The sequence below is a fragment of the Argiope bruennichi genome, chromosome 10 (genome assembly GCF_947563725.1).
Source record: "Argiope bruennichi chromosome 10, qqArgBrue1.1, whole genome shotgun sequence".
Classification (NCBI taxonomy): domain Eukaryota; kingdom Metazoa; phylum Arthropoda; class Arachnida; order Araneae; family Araneidae; genus Argiope; species Argiope bruennichi.
In genome coordinates, this window is record NC_079160.1 from 8035080 (window position 1) to 8060935 (window position 25856).

At 27.0% G+C, this 25856-nt stretch overlaps 1 protein-coding gene across 1 annotated transcript in view; it reads left to right on the top strand.

Annotated features, from left to right (window-relative positions):
• Positions 1 to 21891, top strand: part of LOC129987993 (uncharacterized) — a 40377-nt gene extending 18486 nt beyond the window's left edge. The window contains exons 5-10 of the mRNA XM_056096058.1: positions 1363 to 1449; positions 2095 to 2190; positions 4440 to 4520; positions 9053 to 9100; positions 14105 to 14257; positions 19153 to 21891. Of these exons, the coding sequence (XP_055952033.1) occupies positions 1363 to 1449; positions 2095 to 2190; positions 4440 to 4520; positions 9053 to 9100; positions 14105 to 14257; positions 19153 to 19653 (966 nt within the window). The 3' untranslated portion in view covers positions 19654 to 21891. The remainder of the gene's footprint in view (positions 1 to 1362; positions 1450 to 2094; positions 2191 to 4439; positions 4521 to 9052; positions 9101 to 14104; positions 14258 to 19152) is intronic.
• Positions 21892 to 25856: the final 3965 nt, after the last annotated feature.

Sequence of the window (25856 nt, forward strand, 5' to 3'; positions counted from 1 at the left end):
TAAGCTTATGATTAGTTACAATAATAAAATGTAAATTAAACAATATGATTTAATAAAATTAACTTTTATTTAATATAATTCTCTAATAATGAAAAATGAAAATATATGTATGTTGATAAGATTATTATGAGATTATTAAGATATGTAAATTGCTTTGAATTAAAAAAAAAAACCAAATTTGGCACGAGCATATTTCTGAAGGTGGTAATTTGCAATTCAAAAAAAAAAATATTTTTATTGAAATATTATTTTAAAAAATTACGATGTTTTTGTGCAAAAGTGTCCAAAAATATTTTCGTACAAAATTGATTTTTACACCATTTTAAATTTAATGTTTTACTAAAAAACGTTTTAACTAGGCAATCAAAAAAAATAATTTTGTATATTTTGCTGTCAAAAATCAATCCATTTTCATTGTTAAATATTTAATTGCATAATTCTCTTCTGCTGTGAAAAATTAGGAAAGAAAAATTCTGTTTTAACACCTGTGCTGTTTATATGGAGAATGAGAAATTGAAGTTATAGAATCTACTAATCCCTCTAGGAGGCACCTCAAATATGAGGACGAGAAACTTCCGGTGTGATGGTTAGTTCTTGCCATCCCCAACCAATGATAAGACTTACCTTCTACATGAGGACTTGTACCATGGCCAGTAATGGTCCTTAGGATTCAACCATAGATCTTGCCTTTGAGTGGGCAGAGTAGCTGTTTATTTTTACAGTATATACTAAATTGATAAGATAGATTATCCTGAAAGTTACATTTTTAATAGAACTATGATGTCATGAGACTTGACTCTTTTAAATTGATTTTTATACACAATAAATAAATGTTTCACAATTTGATGTTTAACGTTTTTTTCATGTGGAATCTGGGCATGTAAGTTATGAATAAGATATTTAATTAAAAACAATCATTATTTCCACCAACCAGATGAAGATGATTGCTGAAAGCTGCTAGTAAAAGAATATTTTTTAAAAATTTTAATTTATTAACCAGTTTTTAATAAATTTATCTTACAGTACCAATAATGCAATTTTTTCAAACCAGCTTTTATCTATTGAATCCAGAACAGTCATTAAGTTTGGGATTTTTTTTTTTTTTTTTTTGCTGTTGAAAATAGGCTAATATTTATTAGTTCAGAAAGTCATTATTAAATTATAATAATGACAGTTCTTAAATGTAATAAAATTTAATTATTAGTGAACAATATGCATGCCTTTGAATGTGGCATTTACATATTCTGAGGAAAGATTGTTGTTTAGTCATGGCATTCTCCTTTAGAAACTTGTTATAGATGTAACATAACAATTCAGGATTCTTATCTAGATTTGTTATTTCCCCCCCCCCTCTCTCTTTAGAAAAATTGTGAACTTCCTACACTAAATGAAAATTATTTGAAAGAATTGGAAAAGTTAGATGGTAAAGTTGGAGAATATACTCAAATGGTAAGCCGAATTATTTACTTTTTTATTGCAGATATTTTATTATTTGTTGTATTTGAAATTTATTGCTTTAAGATTGGTCTTTTTTTTTTTTTTTTTTTTTTCCCTTTCATGATTTTATGTTTAAAACTGGAATTTTGTAATTTATTTTTATGTAATTTATTCTTCCTAGAATTTTGAACACATGTACTTTTAATGATAGTGTTTTAATATTTTTAAGTCTTATGTTAATTTTAAGTTATATGTTAATTAATTTAATTTATTTTGAATTTCTTATCCTGTTTTTAATAAATTTATCTTGCAGTACCAATAATGCAATTTTTTCAAGCCAACTTTTTATCTATTGAATCCAGAAAAGTCATTAAGATTGGGGCATTTTTCTTTTGCTGTTGAAAATAGTCTAATATTTATTAGTTTAGAAACTAATTATAAATTTTAATAATGGCAGTTCTTAAATGCAAAAAATGTAGTAAAATTTAATTAATAGTGAGCAATATACATGCTTTTAAATGTGGTATTTACATATTCGTTTTAAAGATTGTTGTTTAGTCCTAGAAGCCTCATTTAGAAACTTGTTATAGATGTAACAGCAATTCAGAATCTTATCTAGATTTGCCACTTTTTTTTTTTCTCTGTCTCTCTCTTTAGAAAAATCCTGAACTTCTAAAAATAAATGAAGAGTATGAAGATTACTTGAAAGAATTCCAAAAGTTTGATGCTAAAGCTGCAGAATATACTCAAACAGTAAGCTAAGCTAATCACTTTTTGATTGCATGCATTTATTTTAATATTTCAAGATCTATCAAAATTATTGCAGTATTTTATTTTTTGATATATTTTTAATTTATTGCTTTGAGATTTGTCTTCAATTTGCTGTTTTTTGCCCCCCCCCCTTCATGATTTTGTGTCTATCACTGGATTTATTTTTTTTGTCACTTCCTAAAATTTTGAAGTTTTAACACTTTTACTCTTAATTATAGTGTTTTAATATTTTTAGGTCTTAATTATATGTTATTACTTTGAATCTCTGAGTTGCATAGTTATTTTGAGAAAAATATTGATTACAATATTGTATAATATTTTATGTTATGAAATATGAAGAAATTCAGAAATAGAAAATAATTAAAATAAGCAATTCTAACTTATAACAATAACTTATATAATATGAATGCTTAATTTTTTTCTGTTAAATATATTTCTAGTAAAAGTTTTAATTTTTAAATGTCTTTTTTGCATATAGGTTGAACATGACATAATAGAAATCTTTGATTATACTGCAGTAAATCTAACATATATAGGGATTGCAATACTGGGATACCGAATACCGGTATTTTGAGCCATTTTACAATTTCGTAATACCGGTATTCACAAATTTAAATACCGGTTTTTCGGTATTTACTAGAAATTTTTAAAATTGTCTCCACTATATGTTTAGGGATCGCCAACCTAACAAAATAGTATACGTTTTTGTTTTTATGTCTCTCTAACTGGCGAAATTAATTAGCTAATTAATTGCTTAAATCTAAATTAGCGAAACATGGATTATGCCTGAAAGAAGATATTGTATCCATAACGAATAATGGTGCAACAGTTATGAAAAAATTTGGAAAGTTGATTGGTGCAAATCAGCAATTGTGCTATGCTCATGGAATTCAATTAGGAGTAACAGATGTATTATACCAAAAAAATAAAGAACAGAAGAATCCAAATATTGTGTATATAGAAACTTCGGATTCCGACATTGAAGAGAGTGAGAGTGATATTGACAATGAAGATAATGACAATGTAATTGTGGGAGTTGATATTGCTAATGAGGATGAAATATTAACCCGTTGGAACAGTTTACTCCTAATGAGGGAACAGTTTTTGAAATTTAGAAATCCAATCCAAAAAGCAATAATCGATTTAAACCTGCAAATTAATTTTTCAGACAGTGAATTCGATTTAATATCCAGAACTATATCAGCTCTACTTCCAATAAAACTGACTATAGAGGCATTATGTCGAGAGATTTTAATTTATTAACATCTAATGCAACAATAAATTTCATGTTGCAATCATGAAAGAACAGCACACATAAATATCTGAAGAATTATATATTACATTGAAAAATCGCGCAGAAGAAAGGCATACCGAAATAGAAAATGTCTTATGGTATTCACATAATTATAATGATTTTAAAAATGAAAATGAAAAAGAAGGAAAGAAAAGAATCAATTCAAATCTGATTAAGTTTATAGTAAATTTTCTTACAATTTTTTATCCACATTCAGAAGAATTCGGTTCAGTTATCGAAGATTATGATACACTAATGTCGATAGTGAAAAGGAATTGTTTCTTGAACAAAAATTAGAATTAGCGATAAATAAAAAAAAATCAACAAACCAAAATACAATACAGAAATCAGCTATATCCAAAACCATCCGACGAGAAATTGATTTATTTGAAGATGAGGGATTTAGAGGTAAATACTTGGAAAAAGTATATTGCGTATTGCTAACAGTATCGCCAACTAGCGTAGATGCCGAAAGAGCATTTACGACAGCTGGTAGTTTTTACACAAAATTACTTTTCAGCTTTAATGACAATACAATTAATGCATCATGTTTTTTAGATCACATTTCAAAAATTTGTAACAGTACCACAGACTGAAGTGATATTTTCATTTTTTTTGTGATTTAAATAAATAAGTTGTTCCTTTACTTTTTGTGATTCTTTATATACTGTTATAATTTATAAGGTTCATATTATTTTTTGTGATATTTACACTCTCTTATAAAACTGGCAAATAAAACAAAGAAACATCTTGTTTTCTTTCTTCTTCTAAAATTTCTAATACTGGTATTAAAACCGTTATCCCGGTATTAAGATCTAAAAAATACCGAATACCGGTATTGAAATTTTGGTCCAGTATTGCAATCCCTAAACATATAGCTGTACAGGATTATTTATTTCTAGATTTGTCATATTTACTTACTTTATTCTCCTCTTAGAAAAAAACTTCAACGAAATTGGATAAAAAAGATATAAAAGCAATGAGCACTGAAGAGAAACTTTCAGAAGTCCTCAATCTTGTAAGCTAATTATGTATATATATATATTCTTCAGATACATCCATTCTTCTGAATATGTAATAATTTTTTAACTATCAAAAAAAAAAATCTGAATTCTTGTTGTATGAGATAATTGAAATTAATTTAACTAAAATTTGCTTTTAATGTATAATTTAAAAAAAAAATTGCTATAGCAGTTTTTTTTTTTTTTTGCTAATTTGATGTTATATCATTTTTTATATATTTTTATTTCTTGTTACATTAAGAAGGCATTGCTGAGTAATATTCAATTCATTAATAATTTCAAATTTTTATGTAAATGTAAAAACAAAAAACAAAATTAGACTTCATTTTTCTGAAAAGTTTCTGATTTACAAATATTAAAGATTGATATGAAAATAAATTTTTAAAATTATTGGGGTGGACCTTTTGTTGGGAATGATACATTTTCATTTGATAGCTAATTAAATTTTAATGCTGATAGAATGTATCAAACTATAGAAAGTTGAAATTCTAATTAAACTCTCGGTACTAAAAATCTCTCATAACAACAGAAAATCTGTTAGTATGTGGGTTTGATGAAGTAACATGACAAAGAAATTGGTTGAAGAATTGAAGCAAGAATAAATCTATTCTACTTCAAATAATTCTTTTAAAGAATAACACAGCTGGACTTTGAATTTTGTTAAATACAGATGAGACATAAGGAGGGCATTACTGCATGACTTCCTTGTCTGTTTGGGAATTTTTTTCAGTTCTTGATATAATTTTGTGTGTGAAAGCTTTCAGTCATTCAAATTCATCAATATGTCGCCACTAGGGATGCATCATTTCTAAAATTAAATGTTTCTGATCAAAATGATTCAGAATTTTTGATTATCTGATTTCCTTCTTAATTGACTTAGACAACTGAGCAATTTCTTGACCTATTCAATTAACACTTTTTATCAAATTATCAAGAGGATTTGCAATAGTGGCTGAAGTTTTGTTCAATACCTGCAATACAAATATATTAATCTTAAGAAAAATTTTACTTCCTGAACATTCTTAAGTATAAGAGCCTTTACTGCAATAGAAAATTTATCTAATTTTGGAAAAAGTAACTCTTATTTTATATATCCCAATATTCTTCATATTTCTTAAAAGTTCTTTTTCTTGGTATTTAAAATGTGGGATTTTATCACTTCCAAGTATTAGCATTGTGTACAAATATTTAAATCTTTCTAGGTCAAATAAACCATCTATGTAATATTGCCATATTGCAGATGGCTCTTTTAGTCAACAAATATATATATATATATATATATATATATATATATATATATATATATATATATATATATATAGATATTTATTTACAGTTCTACTTTTGCTTTTTTAAGTTTTCTTGGTGCCTTTCATTCCAAATCTACTTGTTTAATTTCAATTGTGAAAATTATTTTGACTTTGAGAATTCCTTATTTTAAGTGGAAATCGAAATGAGTTGATCTGAAAATGTATGCAATCTCATAAAAATAAAGTTTTATTGCTGATTTGTTAGTTCTTGAGAAAGATGAGATGTATATTCTTTTATTTCAAGATAAATTTACATGTAAATAGTACATGACATGCTTAGATTAACAGAGAATATTGCATTGTTATTAGCCGATATACATATACATATTTGAGACATTTAAAAAACAGACTGTAAATGAAGCTTTCATTAATACTATACAGATATGGATTCAATTTATGATTTTCATGTAAGTTTTAGACTACATTTTTAATACTTGGTTTTATCACAGCTGTTATTAAGCATAGTGTACTGTTGTTTCAATCACATTGATTTATTATATCATTCTGATGTTAAAAATGTGTGGCAACATTGTCACCATGGGGATCAAAAAATGAGCAAACAATATTAGCTCTCTTTTTGTTTTGGGAAGATTTGATGTGAAAACATGAAATATTAGAAATAAGTGCATATAAAATATTGTAAATAAAAATTATTAATTTTATTAGTCAAAGAAGTGTAACATTATGTACCTGTCCTCAAAACATTTCATTGGTTTACACAAATAGGATACAATTCTACTAAGGCTGAGGATGAAAACAAAGGAACTGAAGTGAATGCTACATCTGTAGCTGTTGCTAGAGTAAAAACATCAAAATTCAGTCTTTTTGAAAATCAGATCCCCCAAAATATGGTTCCTTCATCTAGAACCATAATTTTAATGCATATTAAATGTTTATGTGATAAATTTAATTGAAGATATTTTATCACAATTATCTGATATTTTGCTTAGTTCGCCTCAAGACAGCAAATATTAGACAGTTTAATTTCATTATAAACAGATTCAAAATTTTTAAAAACCCAAAAATTACGTACTTATTTTAAAAAAGCAGTAAATAATGAAAATAAACTGTTTTGTCTATCTATACTTATAATAAAGCTCAGTGTGTGTGTGTGTGTGTGTGTGTGTGTGTGTGTGTGTGTGTGTGTGTGTGTGTGTGTGTGTGTGTGTGTGTGTGTGTTGGCGCTCTACAGGTCAGGTCATTTGACATACAGCTATCAAATTTGGTACATGTATACCTTAGAGGTCGGGAATGTGCACCTGGGGTCCCTTTTTTTGAAATTTTAATTATTAGTTAAAAACTAACTTTCCCGCCAAAAAAATCTTCCATTTTCCCCACCGCCAACTTTCCCGCCAAAAAAATCTTCCATTTTCCCCACCGCCGACTTTCAGTTATTTTTTTCTCCCAACAGAATTGAGGCTAGGGTTAACATTTTTCGGCGGATTATTTCAAACGATTCTGTTTATTTTCTTAATGTTTTATGCATTTAAAATTAAACATTGTTAATTAATCCATGTTTCACATTCATTCTGAAGTACTTTTGAATTGAAATAACACAGAATAAAGGAAATTAAAAATGTATAATCTGCATAGCGTTACCCCAACTGGCGTAGAAAAATGCACGCACTTGCGTTAACGTAACTGGCGAAGAAAATTCACGCATGCGCATTGTTTTCTGACTGTTGACATGGCAACCAACGGATGATTTAAATTATTTTTAGGTTAATTGGATGCTTTTGTAATTAAATTGTATTTATGTTAGTTATATTTTTTTTTGTATATGCTTATAGTTTTAAGTACATCGTTTTTTAAGTATTTTTTTAAACCTGTTTTCGATCGATTATTTTAAACGATTCATTTTATTTTTTTAGTGTTAGATGCATTTAAAATTAAACATTGTTAATAAATCGATCTGTTCATGATGAATCTGAGAAATTTTTGTTGACAAATTCTTGAGATATTACATAAATTAAGAAAGATATTCTTTAGTGCCCATAAAGTGTAAACGCTCAGTGACTCTATTATCAGTAATCATAGTATTAAAAAAATGCTTTGTTTCAGTAAAAAATATTATTATATTAATTGCAGATTAATCATTTACACTTTAATTTAAAGCATAATTTCTACGAGGGGTAACAGAAAATGAGAGAGATACATATCAGGCTATGGCTGAAGGCCCTTATAATATTATGAGTGAATTATGACTATCAAAATTTGAAGTTTTAAAATATTTTGCTGAAGAATCTATTAAAGTTGGAATTGCGTAAAATATTTAATGGTACGACCGGAGTTTAACTCCTGCTTGGAGCAATTTTTAAAAATCGCCAACAACGACCTTGCGAAATGTTCAAAAGCAAAGGAGCAGATGTTCAATTATAGCGCATAATAAAGATTGCCAGCTTTAGAGCGTTATCGCAACTTGGCGAAGAAGGGGGTTAAACTCCGGTTCAACCTATTTAATTATTAAAATTTAAACGAACATTAAGATTGGCGAACCGGCTGGTCGCCAAAGGCGGCTAGTACAATAATAAAACTCAGGGGGGTTCAAATTATTATGCAAAAATGATAATGTATAATAAAGATTCCATGTGAATTTTTATTTTCAATTTCCTATATATTTTAGACCATAAATGAAATCTCTTTACTTTTCTATATCCTAAAGCTAATATGTTGTAATGCAATTGTCATGTATGTAAGCTGCTTGTAAAATAACAGAAATGTGAATTTAGCATTTCAAACGCTTTGAAATTTTTTCACTTTAAATGTGTTGTACTAAAGTGTAAGTATGATAAATATCTAATAGAAACAGTTTTTTAAGTTTACTTGTATATGTAGTAAAAATTATTTTAATGTTCTCTACTTTTAATGATTAATTTAAAATTCATTAGTTATTGTGAAATCATAATTAGTTGCTTACTTAAATTACTATATTGTGCCAAGCATGGGAAATTCAATGATAATTTAGTCCAGAAAGTATTAAAACTAGTATATTTGCAACTATAAAACACAAGTGTAAGTATTTTTAAATTATATGCACATCAAGGAATTGAAAACTGATTATTAATATGATTTGATATGATTTGCATAGTGCTAAATTAAAAGATATAAAAATATATTTGTAATATCTTAAATTGCAGCATTGCTGACCTCATTTATGTTCAGTTTTTTTCTAAATTTCTGTTGGATAATTTATATTTATTTGTTTTTTTAAATTTCAGGGAAAAGAGATGAGTTCTATGCAATATTTTCTACAAACAGCCATGCTGGTAAGGAAAATTTTTTAAATATTTCCCAATTATAAATTTTGCAAGCATTTTGTTAAGTATAAAACTATTTGAAAACAAAGTATTTAGAAAGGCATTTAATTTGAGCTTTCTTTGTTGCTGCTATTAACAAAACAGATGAAATATACATTTTGAATTTTCTTAAAACAAAATTTTGAATTATTTGTAAAAAATTTCATTTGATGTGGATATGTGTGTTTCAATCCCAAGATATCCATGGATTTGTCCTCTCATCAAATTTATCCTCTTCTTTACCCTCTGCTAACTATTTTTATTTCTTGACTGATGAACTTCTTGAAGATATTGTCAAAGCCTTACAGAATCCTCCTAGAAAAAGTCTTCAAAGAAAATGGTTATTTGTACATATCCACTTTCTAATAAAATAGGAGTTGGAAAAGAGGAAGAATCCTATTTGGTTTCTCCTATTTCTATCAAATATAAACTTGGAAGAAATTTAACATTGGTTTTTACTTTTAAAAATATATTTATTATACATACAAATTCTGTTAAGTATCACTTGTAATTTGTGAAGTTTAGATGTCAATCCTGATTTCAGATTAGAGAAGTCCCACAAAATCTGTTTGCTGCTTACTGCTTGCTTTGTAAAACAATAACCAGTTTAATTAAATTGGGAAAGCAGTGGCTTACTAGTCATACCAAAAGAGGAAACCATACGAAACTATTTGTCATTACAAAAAAATTATCATAGATATTGGACTTAGTATCTAAAAGGAATGCAGGAGATATATCAAGTCCAAAAATGTTAAATTTGATGTACAGAAATAAACCGATTTCAAAGTTTATAATTCAAGAATAACCAGTTAAAACCAAATTTTTATAAGCATTAAAACTTGTTGTGTCATATTTGTCCTGTAGTACTTTCAATTATGTACTGTTAATGAAGTAGCTAAAAAAGGCACTTTATACAAAAATGTCATACATTATGTGTTACAGTTTAGCTTCAGTTTTTCAACACTCTCATAAGAAGTTTTTAAACAATAAAAAATTTGTAATATGCTTTGATGAAGCTTTGAATCACATTTCATAAAAATGCCTAATGAATCATATTGCAAGACATTGATGTGTGTCAACCAATAGTCTTCACAAAATATTGAAATTCAGTAGCTTTAAGGCATACCACTGCTCAAGAACTGTGTGAGAATTTTGAAGAAATTATATGAAGTTTGGACATACAGTTACTTTTACAAATTAGTATGGATTTACCAAATGTTTTTATGTCAAAGAAGAACTTTCATGCAAAAATGATTGTGAAACTGTGTATCTAGATACTTGTGGGCTACACGTAATCCATGCAGCATTTCAGTAGGGACATAAATCTTCTGCATGGAAAGTAAATGTTACTTTTAGAGTAACATCTGCTATTGGCAGCAATTAAAGATAGTCCAGCATAGAAGTGCCGATTTCCTGGAAATTACAGATTCTTCTGAATTTTCATTGAAATTTTTTCTATCTGCTGGGTAGAAAATGTCAGTGTTTTCGAACATGCTCTAAAAGTTATTGACAATATAAAGATTTCAGTAAAAAGTGTTTGCCTGGATCTTTCACAAGTGATAATATTATAAATGCCTGTCAGCATAAATTGATTCCAGCTAAAATTATCTGCTTCTCTTATATTGCTGATATTCTTCAGTCATTTCATTAAAAATTTGTCATCTGAACCAATGGTGCCTTTCTGATATGAAAATCTTTTTATCCATGTTGAACAGTTAATACAAAAATTTGTCAAAAGAAGCATAATCGAAGAAACAAAAACATTAAACAGATTATTTTTATAGAGCTAGATGATCCTAAATATCTTTAGACGAGATAAAGATATCAATATTGGAATTGTAGCAATAATCTACTTGATTGTTAGTGGAGCTACTGAAGCTGAAAGAGGCATTTTAGTAGTGTTTTATACTTGCAAAAAATATTATAAAACATATTTGAATGCATGTCAAAAAAATTTTAGTATTTTAGAAGTTGCATCTTGTTTAAACCCACATTTATTGAAGAGCAATGTATTATTATGTGAAAAATGTATGATTGATTTGCTTCAACTTCTTCATTCCAATGGTCACATTTTCCACAGCATGCTTAAAACTTGCAGAGTACCATTTTGAAATTTTGCTGAAAAAACTAATCGGTGAATACAAAAATATAGTTGGATTAACTCAATGAAAAAATTCATTTAAAAGATTTCTTTTCTAATATTTTGAAATTAAAAGAATTTTTGGTAAAAAATAATTCTTGTATTGTCATTTGGCAGTGTGGCTGTGAAAAGTGGTATAGTATCAACAAGGATATGATTATTGAAAGTCTGAATTCATTAATTGAAATTCATTTGGAAATTTCATTAATTGGTCTAAGAACTGTGTATGATGTCATAAACTTTTATGGATGTGTTTTAAATGTTCCGATTTCAAAAGATTTGCTTCGGATGCTAAATTAGTACATGCGAAGTATCAAAAAGCTTTAAAAGAGCAGAAAAAAAATCCTAGAAAAGAAAAAGATGCAAATGCAAAGCAGTTTTATAATGATTTTTGCAAAAGAAAAAAAAAAGTGAAACTGACAAATGAGAAATCTACAGAAGTTATAGAAATCGAAACCCAGATATATGCACTGGCAAAAATAAATAAATAAAAATACTAATTTTGCTTTGTAATGTGTTTTGTTAAGTAATCATTAAATAGTTTGTATCATGATAGCAAAAACGTTATTTTACCTGTTATTTCATCCAAGTCCTTAATTTTGTGTGACTTGCAATTAAGTCGATATCTCCCCCTCCCCTTGATATATTAATTTGTCTTGCTAAATTATAGGCAATAAATAAAGTGAAATTGTTTTTTTTTCTGTATGTAAATAAAAACATTCTATTTATATACTATTATTTCAAGTAATATTGGATTGGTGCTCCCTTTCCTTTCTTTTTCCACTCATTAAAGCTAAGTAGTATTTTTATTCCACTATGACCAGCACTTGAATGTTCTTAGTGCAGGCAACCCTGGATTAAAGACTACATTTGAAGAGATATTGGGAATGTTTTACGTTTTTTTAATGTTACATTTTTTCATTGTTTTTGTGAAGTGGCATTTTTTTAAAGAATAAAAAAATATTATTCTATCTCTCTCTATATATAATATAATATTCTTATTATTAACTAGTTCTTGGTTGACTGTTCAATAAGTGACTCATGTAAGAAATACTATTCAGACTTTGCTTTCTGTATAAAGGAAAACAAGTCCAACCATAGCTACACCAAGTATTTAAGTTTTTTTGAGATCTTAGATTCTTTAACTGGCATATCATCATAGAACTGTTCTAACAATTTCTCTCCCTCAGGAATCTAAATTGTCTTGATCTCTCTTTCAGTATTATTAACTTTTTGATATGCACCAAAGATCTATGGATATGTAATGTTACATTTCAGTTTTTCTAAAACTGAATGGTATAGTAACCTGATACTATTTCATTTTATATAATAATGATAATTGATGTAAAAAAATTAAGATTGAATTGCTCTTGAAAATGCTACATGCAAAGGAAGTTCAAAGTTAAATACAGCACTGCACATTGTTTAATTTATCTATGTGACATAATGATAGTGGTTCTAAAAGCTGTTTTCAATTCATTTCAGTTTCATTTAAGCTTCCAGCGCATACATTTCACCTAATTTAAACTTTTGATCATGAATTTTTTAAATCCCCCCTCCCCTTTGTCTAATGTGCAAGGGAAGGGAATAAGTTTTGAATAAAACAAATTGGTTCAAAATTGTTTTTCCAAATTATTTTTGAGACAGAATATCGGACAAAAAAATTTTTTATTAAAAACTGATGAAACTAATTTTAAAAGGTTACTGGGATATATATTTTCCATTAGAAATAAAAAGGCTAAATTGGTCAAATAATGATTGTTTAATTTTTATAAAAATTTTATGCTTATTATTTGAAAATTGCATAATGTTCTTACACTGTGAATCTAATGTCATTCAAACATTTACTTTAATAAATTTAGGTTTGCAAATATTGTTAGTATTTTTTTTTTTTTTTTTGTATTTGCTGTATTGTATCATAATTTGAAAGTGTATGTTGTATTACAATCTATATGTATTATATGCTTTATTGGATTTCGTATTGCTACTTAATTATCATACTTATTCATTCTGTGTATGCCTGATCATTGATATTTTATCTGGGGACTTTTGAAGGTGCCATTCTTATCACAAAACAGTTGCTAAATTCTAAACTGTTAGAGATAGCATATAGTTTCAGTTGGGGAAAATGCTTTAAATGATAGAAGAATTATATTTAACTATATTTGTATCAATAAATATATTTCTGAAAAATGTACAGAGTCTAACCTATACAGCCCCCTGGTCTGAACAGTTTTGTCAGTTTTAAATGTTGCAGCTTCAAGAATATTTTATTAAATATGATTGGTAAAACTTACATTGGTTAAAGAATTGTATAAGAAGTTAATATCAACTTTTGTGATATGTATTTATTAACTCAATCATTTTATAATTCTTTCCAGCATTTGAAGCATTTTTTCCCTCCTAACTGTATTTCAACTCTTACAGTTAGAGTCTTATGTCAAATTGCAAAGAATCCATGATAAAAGTGGACATCTCGAATATAGAATATAAAAAAAATTTACTACTGCATGAAAATGAATAATTTTACAGAAGCATTTAAAGTTTCATTAATTATCCTGTCTCGCATAAGATGACAGGATATTGGCTAAGCTGCTAGAATACATTAGCAACTCTTTTTAGCAGTAAAACATGGAACTGAAATTGTAATATTATCTGGAGAAAAAAAAAAAGTGATACGAATTCTTGTAATCAAAAATTATGTTGGGCTCAATTATCCAATTAATCATATTATGCTAGACTATTATTTCTTGAAACCGGTTTTTGATTGTTTGTATATCAATGCTTCAATTATGAATTTTTTAATATATTTATTTTTATTTACTCTAATTCAGGATCAAAGGTTGATGCAGCTTGGAGCAAACAAGATTAATAGAGAATCTCCCAAACCTGCTGAACCGAAATCTAAAGATTCCTTTCAAAGCGAAGAAAGAGAATCTCCAAAACTAACTGAACCGAAATCTAAAGATACATTTGAAGGCTCATTGGTATGTAAATTTTTTATTAAAAATTAATTACTTTTATTTGTACAAATATTTAAGTATTCCTCCAAGAATTTGAATTATTTTGATTATCAAATATTATTGGATCAACAAAATTTTATTAATTTTTGCTTTTAATTGTTTACTTGTCTGTGTTCTAAAATCAGAACACAATATCTTTTTTAAAAAATTTCTAAGAAAAACTTTAATTTGTATTCATTAATTTTTATTACTTTAATTTGTTTCTAAGAAAATCGTTTTAAACGTTCATTTTTTTTTTTTCTATCATTGTGCATTAATAATGCATCAGGGTGCATAATGTCATGAAAAGTGCTTAAATTTGCAAACCATATTTAAGCATTTTTAAACTGTTTAGTTTTGAAAAAAAGTTCCTTTTAAAAAACTGCTTAATTTTCTTGGAGCACAAAAAAAAAAGTACACTTATTGAAGGGGGCTAACATATATTAAGGTTAATTATTGTTTAAAAAAATATTTTGAAGGCTCTCCCATAGTACTATGTCATACTACTTGCAACTCAAAGAACGTTTGAACTTCAGTGGAATTCAAAGATAGTAAAGATTTTTTTGTTATGCCTTATTAATGTACATTAAAGAAAAATATGCATATTGGATCAATCAACGGAAAATAAGAATATAGCTGGATGAATTTGATGTGATATTTCGAACATAAGAACAGCTGCTCTTAAAAACTTATGGTGAAGCCTCTTTTCATTGTATATTCTATCATAGTTCTCATCAATATGTTGTTTAGGAGCAATCTCTTGAGCAACTGGTTTAAAGGGTTGTACTATACCGTATCTAATTCATTGCTGTGTGCAATTACAGTTATCGAATGCGTAAAACCCAGTATGATGAAATTTTAACTTGAAACCATAGGTTTTCAATTACCAAGATCTCTTTCACGTTTTTTATGTCTCCATCCATTTGAAAATTTTTATTTTTTGGACCAATCTGACAGATTTTAGTTTTTTATATATAAAAACAAAATTAAAACCCTGCTAGATCTGGTATTTGAAATTTTTAAAAAAAGGAACAAAGACAAATATTTTCAAATCTTCTGTTCTTTAGAATTCAGATTCTATCATTTTTATGATGATTTTTGTTTTTCCTCTTTTTATAACTCTTACAGATATTTCTCTCCCCCCCCCTCCCTGTTTCCCATTGAAATCTTTCAATGCATATAAAAAAAAGGGGTTTTCCCTCGTTGACAGCAACATGCAGCACACAAACCATTGAAGTTAGGAACATGAAATTAGGCAGAAAGTTACTTCCTTGGTATTTGAGGCCTACTATAATGGATTTTTCAAAATTATAATTAAAAGTTTGATTAGAAAATAAAATCAGAATTTTAACATGTTTCTGTCATAACATCAAAGCATATTATCAGATGAATTATTTTTACGCTGTTTTAAAAGTTAATAAAGCTGATTTTTCAATGTTACCAATTTTATTTAAATGAATGCTTTTTTTTTTTTTTAAATTTTAGTAATATTTGGAAAATTAGTTTTGAACACAATTTGTAACGATTTTTATTGTAATGAAATTTAAAACGATAGCTTTGCTCCATCAAATCATTGAGTCACATTAAATGTGTTAATGTTGTGATGCTTTACTTTAATTTAAAATTCAAAACTTTAAAGCAGTTCTCTGGTTAAGATTCCCTGCTTGTTGAGTTTTTTTTTTTTTTTTTTAAATATATTTTAGTTTCTTAAATTTATATCATGCTAGCTTCAAAAAATGCATTAATTGTCATTTTCTATTTTCATTTTAATTCTAACTACAGTGTTAGGGTCTTTTTAATTTCTTGAATTTGTTTTGTTATTTATCAAAACTAGGAACTGTGAAATAATCTTCATTTCTTCATAAAATATATAATCATGTTTTTAAGTAATTTTTTAAAGCTAATATAAACATTTATTTATTTTTGAAATGTGGAATATTTAACAAAGTTCTTTGCTAAATTTCAGAAGTACAAAGCAATATTTTTTTTATGGACTGAACTAATGCTATTATTATTTTCTGTTTAAAAAAAATCTGAAATACTCAATTAGAACATGGCATTGTTGTATCATCAATTTTTGGCAATTTGTGCATGGTATACTTTGATATACATACTGGAATGTCTTAGCTCTTAGTTTTATAAGACTGCAAATAAAATGTTCTAAATTGCTAAATATGGCAAGTTAGCATTGTAGAATTCATACGCTTCTATATCAAGATAGTCATTTTCAGAAATGCCAACATTATTTGTTAATTCTAATAAATGTTGAAAAAGATCCCAGATTTTTATTTTTAATCTTATAAAAGTTGATTTTTAATTTTTTGGTAATAATAATTTGTCTTCATTTTTGTTTTTGCCAAAACAAAAAAAAAATTTTACAACTGAAGACAACAACTTACAACTTACTTGTGCTTCCTGCAATTTTGTAGAAATATTAAAATTTTTAAAAAATAAAGATTTAAATTTAAATTTTCAATAAATACAATGCAATATTATAAAATAGAAAACATGCTGTACTTAGAAAATATTTGAGTTTATGTATGCATGATCCAGAAAAAAAAGGTACTTAATTTCATGTGTGTGTGTGTGCGCACGTGCACGTTTTCTTTTTATAGTAAGATTTATTAATTTTTTTTTAGAAATAATATTATTTATCATACACACACACCCAAAAAAAAAAAAACTACAGTATGCGATCCTGTGATGAAAGTTAATATTTACAGTGATATTATTTAAGGATGATTAGTCATTCTAAATATGCATTTAATTAGACAAGTTTTGAAGAAAAAAAATTATCATTCCAAATGGGAATTTTTTTTTTTTTTCATTTTTTATTGTTCTTGTTCCTATATTATTACTATGTATAATATAAGTATGCAAGTGTTTTCTAAGCCAAATAAATTTATATTTTAAATGAATATGAATAAAAGAAAGGGGAGAAAAAAGGAATCTGCATCTATTCTGATAAATGTATTGTCATGGGATATTAAATAAAATGAGAAAACATTTTTTTTTTTTAATGTAGTGTGCATTTATAGTTTTTCTAGTCTCATAATGGCAATTTTTGTACTCTAGCATATATTTGCCAACTATGAGCAATATATCAAAATGTGGAAGGTTTCTTACTGTATTTAGAAATACTACAAGATTGGTATTTTCCACTTGCTTTCTAATTAATTCTTGATCCTGCAGTTACTATTCTTGTTCGGAGAAGATGATAATGATGAAGATATTTTGGAAAGTAATTAAGAACCTTCTTAACCATCAATTTTGTCAAAAAATGAAGAAAATAGAATCACCTGGCTGAAAGAAACTGCCTTTAAAGGATTAATTCAATAAGAAAATGTTGGAAGTGTTTCTATGTACATTTTTAAGCCTAGCAGATTTGTCACCTGTTGATTTGTTTTTTAAAATTTTATCATTATGAGTATATTGAATGCATAGTATGAATGACACATATTGTAACTTTCTGTCATGCTACTTTTGATTGGATATCATTTCATACCTATCATACCTACAATTATGACTTGCTTTAGAAATTTTTCTTTTAATTTACTTATTTGATAAACCATAATAAATTTAAAAAATGTCTCAAATTTTGAAAATTAGCATCTATTTACAAAGAATTTCTTAAAAACTTTTCAATAATTTGAAAATTTTTGTGAAAACTTAAGTATATATGTGTCCTGTAGTGCTGCTAGTCATCACCAGAGACATTCGAGAATGTCAGGTAGACATTTGTAGTTCTTATTAGGATTGACTTAGAAAATAAATGTAGACAGTTTTGCTCATTGGTGATAATGCTGAAGGAAACATCAATAACATATATTTAAAACAAAACAGCAAAGCACAAACATTAAATGCTTTCTTCTTTCACCATATTTTCAATATCTCTCTTACATCTGTTGCCACTCCCGAACAGAGAAACTTGCCTCTCATGGTGTTTGACCGAGGCACAACAACATTTATTGTTTCTGTAACTCAAAAATGCTGTGTGGTTGTAAAAAAAAATAATAATAATAACTATTATTAAAAAATTTTTACACTAGAAAAAGCAAGTTCACAATTATTGTATTTTTGTAGGTAATTTAATGCTTAAATTTGATTGATCAAGAACAAATCGATTTTTGAAATATAATACCAAAATAAAAATTGCAATTTAGTTTTAAAATCAGTGTTTTTATCAAACCATTTCATTCAAAATGTTTCAAAAAGGAAAATATTAGAGCACATAGTAACTTTTTTTTCTTCAGAAGTTTAAGATTATATAATTAATGATTGCTATAAAAAAAATCCTACTCCTTCCTCCCCTGCCCTCAGAAAAAGACATGATACATGATTGTTCATTCATAATTTGACATATAAATAATTAACTCATTAATTCTGGGACTTGGCCATCGTTTCTGAAATGAATATTTGATTAATGATTACTCATGTCTTGTAGCTTATATCAAGTTTCTACATGCATTCCTTTAAGTTATATTTGTCAGTATTTTTCAAAATCAATTAAATAAATAATTATTGAAAATCAATTTTTTAAGTGCTTTTTTTTTAATGAAATAAGAAAAATTATACCATTGCTTCCAAAAAGATTTAAAGATCCCTAAAATGAACAGTAGATAGTGACAAAAAAATATAATTCAGTTATTATCCCATATTGCATACCTATTAGATATTACAGTTAATGAAAGTTTTAAATATTATTTGAGAAATTAAAATACTTAGAGATCAAACTCTAAAACAATAAAGGATGTTGCCGTGCTTATACATAAGCTATTTTTCTTGTGAAAAGTGTTCAAAAATTCATTTTATAAATAAAATTGTGTAACCAAGCAATTCATTGCCCTATTTTAATCACATTTTTCTCCTTTTAATTTCAGGATGAAGATGGCATAGAGTTTATTAATAGAAATGAAGTTACTAATATTCCTTCTGGGTTCCCTCTCTATCCCCCTTTGCCACCTCAACAATCTTGGTTTGGTATGAAGCGTCCGTCTTTTGTTTCTTTTTTGCCAAAAAAAGGTTCAAAATGTGCATGCTCTGGTATTTTTAAAAAGAAATCCCATGGATGTTCAACTACATTGAAAAATAGTTCTACATCCTCTGGCTTTAATACTGAAAATGCATCCATCAATGATCAACAGCGAGAATCTTCTAGCATTGGATCCATTGGTGAAGACCCATCTGCAGCTCTTCTTGCTTCTTTTGCAAATTATCTTGAGAAGAATGATGCAAGCGATTGGCTTGCTCCTAAGAAAAGCTCTGAGCACTTGCTGTCTTCTGGAAATAATTGCATTTCTTATGAGTCATTTGTTGATAAAAAAGATGCTGATTTATATGAATGGCTTCCTAAAGAAAATATGATAATGAATTCCAATTAGTTGTCACAATAGCACAATTGTATAATGTGCAAGAAATATTCTGCTGAATGTTAGAGTGCAGATTAATTTAAGCCTTTCAGGGACTTATTGTTTTTTTTTTTTTTTTTTTTTTTTTTTGTCTTTTGTTTCTATGAAACCAAAGTTTGATTGTATATAAATTGATAAAAGATATTTTTCCTTATTGCCTTCATTAGGCCATCTTAAGATCACCACCAATCTAAACTTATGGGAAAAGTGATTTTAAAATGAGATGACCATCCCTGAAAGGTTTTATATGTTATTGTCAGATGATTACTGATGGATTCCATACAAATATAAAACATATTTTGTTAATAATGATTCAAATATTTCCGTACAGTTAACTTTTATTGCTTTTTATTTATATGTAGAAGCTTTTTAATAATCAAAACGACTTTCGTTGAAAATATTCTATCACACGAGCAAGGCATTTATTTTTAAAGTTAAATATTTCAGTCTGGTGTTATTTTAATTTCTTAAGATTTGTTTTGAAATATTGTGATGCAATTTCCATTTTTTCATAAAATTCTAGTTTTATTTTTAAAAATTTATATTCATTAACTTAACCATGCATCATATTTGCATTACTGACATAGACATCAGTAGTTGTCGTAGTATTGGTAGTAGCCATTAAATGTAATTGCATTATTTTATTCACATTTTTTTACAAATTGCAAATCATTTTATAAATTTCACTGCACTTTATAATTAAAAAATAATTTTGGCATCATTGGTTAATTTTGTTTTAAGTAGTTGGTGTTAAGTAGTAAGGTGTGCTAACGTTGTTCATACAATAATGTTTCCTGTCTTTTTGATAAATTAATAGGGAATTTCAAATAGACAAAGAACACTATCAGTAAACAGAAAAAATGGGTCAAAATCTAATGCTATCATCCCTTTAGTTAAAAAAAAATGTATTCTGTAAGCTTTTATTTAAATCATATTTGTACACAATGGAAACATGAATCTTTTTTGCATGCAAGATAAATTGTTTCTTTATTCCTAGAATAAGGGTAATTTGATTGCCTGTTGAAAGGAATAATATGTAAAAATGTTAATTAATATTTTTCTTATTGAGGTTATTAAATTTAAATTCTGGTTGCTTAGGCAGGGTGGAGTTTATTTTTGTGAATATTAAGGTTATTTATTTATTTTGAATGTTAATCTGTTGTCTGCCTACAGTATCTATCTGCTTATTTATTATTAAAAATTGCCTTACAATTTAGGATTTGGCTTAAGGTCACTAACTTTATTCTTCCTCCTAAAGAAGTGTTGTGAATAATAAGGATGAAATTAATTTGAAGCAAAATATTAGAATCCTGAAGTTAAGTTTTATTTCTAGTACAAACTGTAATAGCTGCCAATTAAATGTTATACATTGTGATAATTTGATTCATGTAGAGTTTAGTTTCATTGAAAATTGATAAATTTTATGTCATTTGTATTTTAAATAATTCAAAGAATGGCTGTAAAAGTGTTCTTTTATTATAACTACAAATGCATATATAAAAAAACAATATCATATATAAAGTTAATGCTACAATGCTCCATTTTATTGTATTTACAGTTCATTCATAGAATGTTGGGATAAACAGTTTTATTGGAAATGTAATGTTACAATTTGTAATAAAATAAAATAATTTTCTTTTACTTAATATTGTTACCTTCAAAGATTCCATGGTTTTTCTTTGTGCATTAATTCTGTCAATTTTACAGCATTTTCACCATTTAATTAGTTTTGTTGCATTTACTAATATGAATAACTTCATAATATAATATTGTAATCATTTGTCTTTGCAAGCAAAATATACATTTTCCTTGTGTTCAAACCAATTTGTAATATATTACAAATTGAGATTTCATTTATATTTTGCCTTTCAATAGTATATATACTTTTCTTTTCGGGGAAATTAATCTGAATAAAAGATTAGAATTTGAACTACCATCTGTTGTCTTTATTATACATTGGAAAATATATTTTTATTAATAGACAATCAGAAGTTGTCACTTTCCACAGGGGGGGAGGGGGAAACCCCTAAAAATGTATCTTCTTAAGAAATCACCAATCTTGTAAGAGCCTATTTCTGATGGTCATTCTTGTACCCAGTAATTTTCTTGATTCTGTTTTAATGCCTGCACTTTTCGAAGTCTGTAAGTTAAATTATATTTAATCTGCCTGCTATTATACTTTTAATTAAATGTTTACTTTAGCAAATTAAACTTTTATTTGTCATTTATTCTTTTTCATTTTAATTATGACATGTTATTACTTTAAAATGCATATTTTTATGACCTCTCCAGTAATTAAATGTAGTATACTGCATGTGTAGTATGTAAATTCTAATCAAGATTTGGGTTTATAAGCATTTTTTACAAAATAAGAAGGTTGGTTTGGATAATTTAAGACTAAAATTAATGTATTATATCCGATATCTGTAAGGTGTACCCAAATGAAAAGAGGGTGCAGATCATAACACCTCTGCATAATTGTCATGATAACATAAATTCTATGCATTCTTTCTTCACATTGAAGATGGGAATAGGTGGCTTCAGTGTTGAATTTCCCGAGTTCAACAGTGTCGGACTGTTTCCTTCTCAAAAGTGAACTGATGACTTTTTAATGATATTTTTTTTAAGGACTGGAGATATAGGATTGTTAAGAAATGAGGACTTCTCATTAATTTTTTTCAATAAGCTAAAAGATTTTAGCAACTTATAATTTAGTATTCCCAGCCTTTATTTTATTTTGTTCCCCTTGATTATTTTTTTACTTTTGAATACTCTCATGTTCTCTCCACTTCCTCTAACTGCTCCTTTGCATAAAGAATCAAATTAATCAAACATTTATAAGATAATTATTAATTTGCATGTTATTACATTTTTATAGTAGTAATAGATCCAAATCTTAATAAATGAAAACATTGGGATAATTTCACATTAGCTCAGTGATAGAAGTTAACTATTACTCTCAGTAATGATCAATTATTCAAACTCAATCCTTCACCTCATTTGATGGTGCAACGTTTCTTGAAATTTGATTCAAATAAAGTCTAAAGCAGCATTTAGTTTACTATTTTATGTGTTATAAATACATCTAATCACAATATGCTTTATTCTCTTTTAGTTTTAATATTTTGTTCGGGATTATTTTAATTTTACGTGATCGTTTAGTCTAGAATTTTTTTAAAAAAAATCTTTTTACTTTCTTGTATACGAAGTATAGAGAAAATATTGTAATTGTCAAAAAAATTCGATGTTTTTACAAATCTCTGCATTTTAGACCTCCCTACATTCGGAAAACGCATTTTTGGAATATGTCTGTCAAAGTGGCAAAGGTAACTCTAAAATGCTTTGAGCTAGATGGGGGAAATTTGGTGTACCATCTTGACATTAAATTTGTATATTTCTGTCAATTTTTGAGCAAAATCCATTCATTGGGAGTCAGGCTGTTTTAATAAATTAACATAACTACAAAACTTAGAAAGCTACAGAGAATTAATCTCTATAGTATAGACACCTATCAAATTTTGAGGCAAATTCAACAAGAATTTGAACACCAATTAATACCAAAAATCTTGCAAGGATCACACGAGAGATGCAGTAAAATACATTCATGCCAACATACAATAAATATTTCGTCATTATTGCACACCAGTGCTAGCAAGATGTTGTCTGCCTTACCTAAGATCCACAATTTTTCTGGAGTTGGAGGACTTTATACCTGATAAAATTTTGTAGAGACTACTATTGCTAGTTAATATTTTATTTATTTTTGCACAATAAAGCAACTTGAATATTACTCAAATCATTTGGAAATTTTTCTAAATATATATTTTAAAGTGTTAAAAGGAAAGAATTTTAATGAATTTTTTTTTCAAAATTTTTATTTGATTTTCAAAAATGAATTAGTTATCTATACTTTAGTTAATATTAGTTTTTATGGTTGTTCAATCAAACCAATAAAATTTTAACAAATGTTTTCTAAAAAAATCTCAGTGTTATTTATTATAAATGCGTTTAATTATTATCTCAAGAGAAACATTTGAAACTTTTCATTATGACTTTGTTTTAAACAAGCGATGACATCTGCTTTATTAATATCTGCCCATTCAAGGTTTTGTATATTCAACATTGTCCAAACCGTGTCCGGCATTAATTTTTAGAGGAAGCAAAACAATTTTTAAAGATACACTTATATAAGTGCACAGGAAAGATAAGGCATTTTAATTATTTCTTATTAATTAAACTTTATTTGAAATAATTTTTTAATTTCAAATTCACAACTAATAAAGGCTACGTGTATGAAATTGAAATTTAGTTATGAATTTTCATTGAAAACACAAAAATATACGAAATTTCAAAACTTCAAAGCATTACTAATAAAAGTTATAACTATTTACATTTTTTTCTTTTTTTCTCTCATTTTAAATATATCCAATAGTCAAAAAAAGATAAGAATTTCTAATTTTATTTTTTAAAGAAAAAGTTAATCCAAAATTGTATATCTATTAATGTTACAAATAATGCTCATCTTAATTATAAAATTTTTAATAAAATCATCTTTATTCAGTGAATTTCACAGAATTTTATTTACAGTATTTGTACACTTGCATATTATTCTCATTCAAATCAATATAGAATTTAATTAATAAGAATATAACTTTTTAAAGTCTTCTTCATAATTGTATTTTAGAAGCTAAATTAGTAACGAAAATCTGTCCATTTCGATACAATATTTCATATGGTTTTATTATTAGTCCTACCTAGAAAACATCATAATTGGTCTCGGTATTTGAAAGAGTATTTTAAGAATTAAAATGCTGATTTTACAGACACGCCTTCACTTAAAATAATTTCAGAATTCGTTTTCTAATGTAAAAGCTTTTTGCCGATTTCATCTGTGTGAATGTGCATAAGAACCACTGAAAAATTTTGAAGGTGTCATTTATTTAACGTATATGGGTAGCAACAAATGTTTTTTTTATTATTATTATTTCAATATAAATATATATTTTTCAGGATTTTAAAGTAGCTAAATCCACGTGTGTTCATTCTTAAATGTTCTCTCAAGTTTATTTTCTGTAATTGCCACTCTTTAATTTTTTAAAAATATTTTTATAAAGAAAGAAAATTTGAAAACACAAAGTACTAAGATTTTCGAATCAAAAAGAAAAATTTTTTATACAAATGATTTTAATAAATTCTTTTTAAAAAATTTCTATGCCTTATAGTAATCTAAAACTAATGACAATTTGGGAAATAAGCTCCATTTGGTGTTAGGCACTCTCACTTGCGTAGCCTTTATTATTTATTTTTACTCCTTGTTTAAAGGATATTATTTAACACCCTAATAAATAAATTTACTCTGATGATTCTTTCGAAATCAAGTAAAGATTTTCCTTAACGAATACCAAGGAAATTACTTAACGCGCTAAATATTTCATGCGAACTTTAGTCAAACGTTATGTAAAACGAAGTGGGAGATCGAAAGCACGATGACTAGCATTCTCCATTGTAATCAATAAGAAATCGCATTTTCAAGCACAAAGATGGAATTGATTCCAATGGAAGTGTTTATTTTCCAATGATTATTTTTTCTGGCTTTAAATTATATGATATGGCAATATTTCTTCAAATTTCGAAATTACATTTACAAAAAAAAAAAAAAAAAAAAAAAACATTGAATTGATTGTGTATGTTTGTCTAGTCATTTTGAATTTTTTTCTAAATTTCTGCATTGGTTCCGACGAATTTCAGTTTCGCCAGGTTACGACAATTCGGTGAAAGCATTATCTTAACTACCGTAATCCTTAAAAAGCCGTGGAATCGGTGTATCAAAAGGTTTGTCGGTTGAAGGCAAAAAGGGGAGAAAAATCGAGAATTTATTGAAAAAAAGAAATGTTTTATTAAAAACCTGGGCATAAATGCAAGAGCAAGCGATATATCGCCTGCTCACGCTTTTTGCTTTCATTTGATGTCAGACACTCAGTCGCATTTGCGCTCGCTCTCACTAACTAGTGCTGTATGGGCTCAAGCATTAAAATGGCTGCCACATTATAAACTTTTATCTACAAGGTTTGATACGTACGACATTTGGCAGTCAATCAATGTCCGTGTGCTTGATGACGAAACGAAACTTCCGTGAGAAAATGCAGGTGGCTGTAATTACAATTTACCGTGTTTTA